This window comes from Diabrotica virgifera, chromosome 5 (assembly GCF_917563875.1).
Source record: "Diabrotica virgifera virgifera chromosome 5, PGI_DIABVI_V3a".
In the NCBI taxonomy this organism is placed as follows: Eukaryota; Metazoa; Arthropoda; class Insecta; order Coleoptera; family Chrysomelidae; genus Diabrotica; species Diabrotica virgifera.
The window spans coordinates 207077590-207084447 of NC_065447.1; the positions used below are offsets into that span (position 1 = coordinate 207077590).

The window sequence follows — 6858 nt, forward strand, 5'->3', positions numbered from 1 at the left end:
AAAACGGTTCTTTCCGGACAATAGACGCATAGATGAATTGCCAATATCTACAAATATGGATAGACCTTAAGAAAAATTTGGCCAAAAAAATCACACACACGATAATTAACAGCAAGAGTTTTGAACAAGTAAACATTAACAGTCACCTTGACTATTAACCTAACCTTGACACTATAATCAATCAAAAACATTACTATGAAAGTATATTTTCATATGAACAGAAAAAGCATAAACAAACGTCATCAAACTGAGAAAGGTACTTTGTAGAAGGGACACGCAAGTAGACTTGTTAGTTGGGCTGTAGTCCAGGGTGCATCTGTTTTGAGATGGACGTTGAGAGGTGACTCAAATTTTTTTGCAGAAATTGCTTGTAAATGACTCAAATAATAATATTTGAGTTATCCTCCCACTCAAAATGGTCCGGAACATTGTTTAAATAATCAAAATGTCAAAATATGAAGGAAAAATTCGATTTTTTTATTGGTTTTTTGATTATAACTTTAAAACTATTCATTTCTGAGAAAAGTTGTATTGACATAAAAGTTGCATAATTAAATTTCCTACAATATAGAATTGGTTAGTAATTTAAAAAATAGTCACCCTTGTTGCAAAATAGCAATAATTGCGAAAAAAACATACAAAAACAAGTATTCGCATTTTACGTTTTTCAATCATTTATGCTACACTTATTAGGACCTTCATATTTTACCCAGAAAAACTTTATGATATAGTAAAACAACAATGTAAATTTCATGAAGATCTTGCAAAATAAATTTTGCAGTCCAGCTTTCGCAAAAAAAATTCGCAAAAAAAATTCATTTTTTTTAATGTTGCAGGACTGAAAATAAAGCAGATAGCAAGTTGAATTTTTTTTTGCTTATAGAAGTGTACTGTACCATTCAATTTGCAATTTGCAAAATTAAAATCGATTAATTACCACGGCGCCGGCGTCAGGAAATTTTTTAAATAAACATAATGTTTTGGTGCTACGCACAGAACAGCGGTGTTCGATTCACACAAGTTGATTTCCACCAAAATTTCTTCCAATCTTTATCTAATATATTATTTTCTTACTCTATATTTTGTTGTATTTTAATATTTTAATTCCACAAAAATCAAACTAATTTTATTATTGTTTGTGAAATATTGTTTAAACAATTGCATATGTTTAAAAATAATAAACTTTTATTCTTCAAGTTAAAATATATGAACAAAGAAAGTTTTTGCTAAAAAAGTGTTATTTCAAAGGATAGAGTATGTGTTTTTATTTAGCAATAAACAAATTTATTTATTTATATCGAAATGTAATAAAAATGAAAATGTATCAATCATTATCAAAGGTCATTGGAATGCCCAATCAGAGCAACTATCCGCTGTCCTGCGTGTAGCACCAAAAATTAATGTTTATTTAAAAAAATTCCTGACGCCGTGGTAGTTAATTGATTTTAATTTTGCAAATTGCAAATGAAAGGTACAGTACACTTCTATACGCACAAAAAAATTCAACTAGCTGCTTTATTTTCAGTCCTGTAAAATTTTGAAAAAATGAATTTTTTTGGCGAAAGCTGGATTGCAAAATTTATTTTGCAAAATCTATTGAACCGATCTTAATGAAAGTTACAGTATTGTTTTACTGTATTATAAAATTTTTCTGGGTGAAATATGAAGGTCCTAAGTGTAGCATAAATGGTTGAAAAACCTAAAATGCGAATACTTGTTTTTGTATGGTTTTTTCGCAATTATTGCTATGTTGCAACAAGGGTGACAATTTTTTAAATTTTTAACCAATTCTGTATTGTAAAAAGTTTAATTACGCAACTTGTATGTCAGTACAAATTTTCTCGGAAATGAATATTTTTAACGTTATAATCAAAAAACGAAGAAAAAATCGAATTTTTCCTTTATTTTTTGGCATTTTGATTATTTAAACAATGTTCCGGGCCTTTTTGAGAGGGAGGAAAACTCTAATATTATTATTTGAGTTATTTTCAAGCAATTTCTGCAAAAAAATTTTTTTTTTTCGAAAAAATCGATTTTTTCTTCGTTGTTTGATTATAACGTTAAGAGTATTCATTTCCGAGAAAATTTGTACTGACATACAAGTTGCGTAATTAAACTTTCTACAATATACAATTGGTTAAAAATTTAAAAAATAGTCACCCTTGTTGCAACATAGCAATAATTGCGAAAAAACCATACAAAAACAAGTATTCGCATTTTACGTTTTTCAACCATTTATGCTACACTTAGGACCTTCATATTTCACCCAGAAAAATTTTATGATACAGTAAAACAATACTGTAACTTTCATTAAGATCGGTTCAATAGATTTTGCAAAATAAATTTTGCAATCCAGCTTTCGCCAAAAAAATTCATTTTTTCAAAATTTTACAGGACTGAAAATAAAGCAGCTAGCAATTTTAATTTTTTGTGCGTATAGAAGTGTACTGTACCTTTCATTTGCAATTTGCAAAATTAAAATCAATTAACTACCACGGCGTCAGGAATTTTTTTAAATAAACATTAATTTTTGGTGCTACACGCAGGACAGCGGATAGTTTGCTCTGATTGGGCATTTCAATGACCTTTGATAATGATTGATACATTTTCATTTTTATTACATTTCGATATAAATAAATAAATTTGTTTATTGCAAAATAAAAACACATACTCTATCCTTTGAAATAACACTTTTTTTAGCAAAAACTTTCTTTGTTCATATATTTTAACTTGAAGAATGAAAGTCTTTGGTTCTTTTTTCAGTTTTAAATTGTTTATAACTCGAAAACGATCAACTTTAGAGAAAAATTACAAAAGACCTTTTTTGTTTAAAATGATCCAAAAAATCTGAAATAATATCTGCCCGGGGCCCAGGGGAAATCGATATATGTAATAGAATACTACAACTGATCCTTAAAGACACAATAGAAGGCGGTCAGGAAGAAAACAAGTTTCTTGGTAAAAACATTCGTGAGTGGACTCCAGATGTCAAATTCAGAATAATTACATATTCCAAGTTGCCACAAGATCGAGAAGCCTTCTCAATGATGAGCGCCATATCGCATAATTCTGATATTATGACACTTAAAGAAGAAGCATTGTCAAAACTGATGTAGGTATTGAATAAACAACAAAACTCATGGAAAGTACTTATTTCTTGGATCTGTTCAACGTGTATTTACTTTCGGAATGGTAATTTTAAGGTTGCCAATTAAGTGGCTTATTTTTTCTGTTGCGTTGCGAGTCCTTAATTATAGGAAATCAGAATGATGTCAGAATGATCAGAATCAGAGTGATGTCAAAATTATTGATACATAATAGGAAATAGTGAAAGAGACTTAGAACAAAAACTGGAACAGTGGAGGCAAGCTCTGGAGGAAAAAGGTTTAAAACTTAGTAGGACAAAAACAGAGTATTTGGAATGTTCATTTAAAGATGGAGTTACTACAAATAAAATGGTATCTTTGGATGGTGAACGGATTGTAAAAAAGCAATAGTTTTAAGTACCTGGGATCGGTATTACAGAGTAATGGAGAAATAGATGGAGATGCATGCAGTAGAATTAGGGCTGGATGGATGAAGTGGAAAGAAGCGAGTGGTGTGTAGTGTGACAGAAAAATTCCAATGAAGCTGGAGGGAAAATTCTATAAAACAGCCATAAGACCGGCTATGATGTATGGAACTGAATGTTGGGCAGTGAAGAAGAAAGAGGAACAACGAATGCATGTGGCGGAAATGAGAATGCTTAGATGGATGAGTGGAGTGACAAAGAAGGATAAAATTAGAAATGAGTATATTAGGGGAAGTCTAGGTGTGGCACCAATTGATGCCAAAATGAGAGAGCATAGGTTAAGATGGTTTGGTCATGTTCAACGTCGAGACGTTAATCACCCAATACGAAGAATAGCTGAAGTGCAGGTTCCTGGAAGGAGTAGGAGAGAAAGACCAAAGAAGACCTGGGGGAGACGATAAGGCAGGACATGTTGGTAAAGGGGATTGACATTGATATGACCCAAGATAGAATTGTGTAGAGAAATGCAATTAGGGAAACCGACTCCGCATAGGGATAGGGCAAAGAGAATGATGATGATGAATGTCAATTAAAATAAAAGTTGTAAAATAATAATAGTTAACATCTTATAAAAGTTTATTCGATGAAAATATTGCTTTTGGTTAACTGAAGACAGGATCGAGCTCAAAAAGTAGAAAATAAAACATATAATATACCGCATTAGAACTAATTAAGGAAGCCAACAATTTGCCGTTAGACCGACCTAGTCACCTGTTCATTTTTACGTCATTTATTCATGAATAAAAACTTTAGAAAGTTGTTGGAACATGAACATCTAATATTTATAACTAAGGATGTTACATCTAGATAATCTCATTCATCCTAATTGCAACAGTCGTTTAGCAATCATCATAATTTACGAATGCTTAAATTTGAAAGGAGTGAATAAACTTAAATAATACACCAGTCAGCCAATATCAATTCCTTTAAAACAGTGCTATGACGTCACGCTATTCTAGACACGTAAGGATGACGCTAACGTCATTGTTATATTTGTGTAGCTGAACTGCTATCGCCCAAATGTTTTTAATCAGCACTTAACTACATACTTTCATCATCTACATCCCGTGTGCTGCTGGTTATAAAGATGGTTAATGATTGTATATTTGGGTTTTTCTGTCTAGAATAAAATGTAGATTTTTTCAGTTGTTGCTGATAAGGGAGCGGAAGTCACGGAGATATACAAATATGGAACTTACACAAATAGTTTTCATAACAATTCTCTGTCTGTGTTTCCTTCATATAAATATAATACAAATTAACAAACTAATCAGTTTCTTGGAGTTACTGTAATGAAAAAAATCAAGTCTGAAAATAAAAATATGACAACACTGGCAACTCACTATCTCTACATTCTTTATACATATGTTTTTAAAGGAATTGGCTGGATATGCACATTCTCAAGTTTTCGAAATACGCATTATATTCAGAAAAATGTTTATATATTAGGTAATTCGACAGCTGGTCTGTTATAAATACCATTCTAAGCAAAATTTTGACGTAATGACTTACCATTAGGTTTAAATGCAGTCCCTGCGTCAAAGGAAGCTGTTCGAATGGGGTGTTTCTCTTGTTTAAAAGTTCTTTCCGTCGAAATAACAAAAGGCTGTGCAAGTGAAACAGCAGGAAGGGAGTCTCCCCTAGTTAATGGGGGCCTGACGGCATTACCGTGCTCGTCAACTGAAAGCATTCTTTTAGCCCCGCCGATATCTCCGTTGGAATGATGATGACCATGATGATCATCGTCATCTGTCGAAGCTAACCCCCTTTTAATTCCCTGTTGGGGTATCGTACCGGGCCTGCTATTGTTAGAATGATGATGAGTTTGCAACTGGTGATGAGCAGCCAAATGGGCTGCCGTTGGCAATCTCACTGAGGTTCGTGCAACAATTTCGTGTTCTTGTGTAGCTTCTAGCTGTGTTCTCCCTCTGGGAGGCACAGGAGCTTGTTGTTGAGCAGCTTGATACTCTGCCAATATATTCGACCTCGAATGGTGAAGTCCGTAAGTGGTAGTATGATGAGGAGCACTTTGTTGTCTGCTGGACGAGGCTACCACTTCACCGTTTTGGTGTTCTAAGGAAGTGGTACTTCTGTGGGTCTTTGCATTATGAGCGGATCGCTGCTCCTGAAATCCGTGAGCTCGTTTCATTTGTCTAGCAGTTTCTATAACTATTTCGATTCTGTCAGCACCTTCATAGTTAACACATCCTCTACATACTGCTTCAGAAAAATCGTGTACCATTGCCCATGGCATTCTCGGAAGGTCACAAAGATAACACTGTTGCCTTTTGGCCTGCTGAATTTGCATTACCGACATCTTCACCATTAATATTCAATCTCTTTACACACTTAAACAATATCGTCACTAAATTTCGCGTTTTGAAACACTACGCCATAACGGAACTCACACTAAACAAAGCGTTATACCTAACTGAATTGAATCCTCACCTCACTCTGCTAGTTCTCGCGTTATGCACTGGCCTGGCCTCATCCAACCCAACAAACGGTTTAAACGCGCGGGGAACGAGCGGAAGCGCGGGGTTATGGGGTCTGGTTTGGTAATCGTTATACCGATGACGTCACGCTGTAAGGAAGACCAATGGCGATATGCACTACGTCACTATTTGCGCGCGCTGCAATGGATGATAGCAGGAGCGGAGCGGAGTATTCCGTTGTGTATCGTGTGTATCGTTCTCGTTCTATTCTAATTCCAGTTAACCAGTAAAAATGTTTGTTTATTTTATTAAAAGATTAAACCCGTCTTGTAGGCTCAAGTCAAGCGGGATATAAACAGTTATTTAGGTTTATTTTGAGAGTAGAAATATTGATTCGCTTAATGGTAAACAGAAAAAATACTATAAAGTATTTTTTGTTTAAAATACACAAGGTTATGTAGAAAATACCTTTAAACGTATGTGCATTCCAGCATTGCAACCTAATCTTTTATAATAGCTAATTATTTTTATGCTTCTTTACCATTCTCATTCTGGTATTGTTATATTATTTATGTATGTAGTTTGTAGTTACAATATTACGAGGGCGAGGAGTAAAGACATGAATGTCATATTATTATCAAGGCTTAGCATTAAAATTTATATTCTGATTACTGTTGGGTCATAGAAAAGGAAACCTCAGAACCTATTTTACTTAAAATCAGACCCGAGGCACTACATAATTTTCGGGCCGCTTAATATAATTTAATAATAATATTAATTAAGTTAATTAGTTAATATTGATATCAAATTTTTTAATTGTTCTAAGACCTTCTTCTTCTTAACGTGCCCTAT

At 33.5% G+C, this 6858-nt stretch overlaps 1 protein-coding gene across 2 annotated transcripts in view; it reads right to left on the minus strand.

Moving 5' to 3' along the window:
* Positions 1-6099, minus strand: part of LOC126884571 (interferon regulatory factor 2-binding protein 2) — a 69285-nt gene extending 63186 nt beyond the window's left edge. Inside the window, exon 1 of one of the 2 annotated variants that reach the window (XM_050650553.1) lies at positions 5084-6099. In XM_050650553.1, the coding sequence (XP_050506510.1) occupies positions 5084-5897 (814 nt within the window). In that variant the 5' untranslated portion in view covers positions 5898-6099. The remainder of the gene's footprint in view (positions 1-5083) is intronic. The other variant, XM_050650552.1, reaches the window with a different exon arrangement.
* Between the last annotated feature and the right edge of the window lie 759 nt (positions 6100-6858).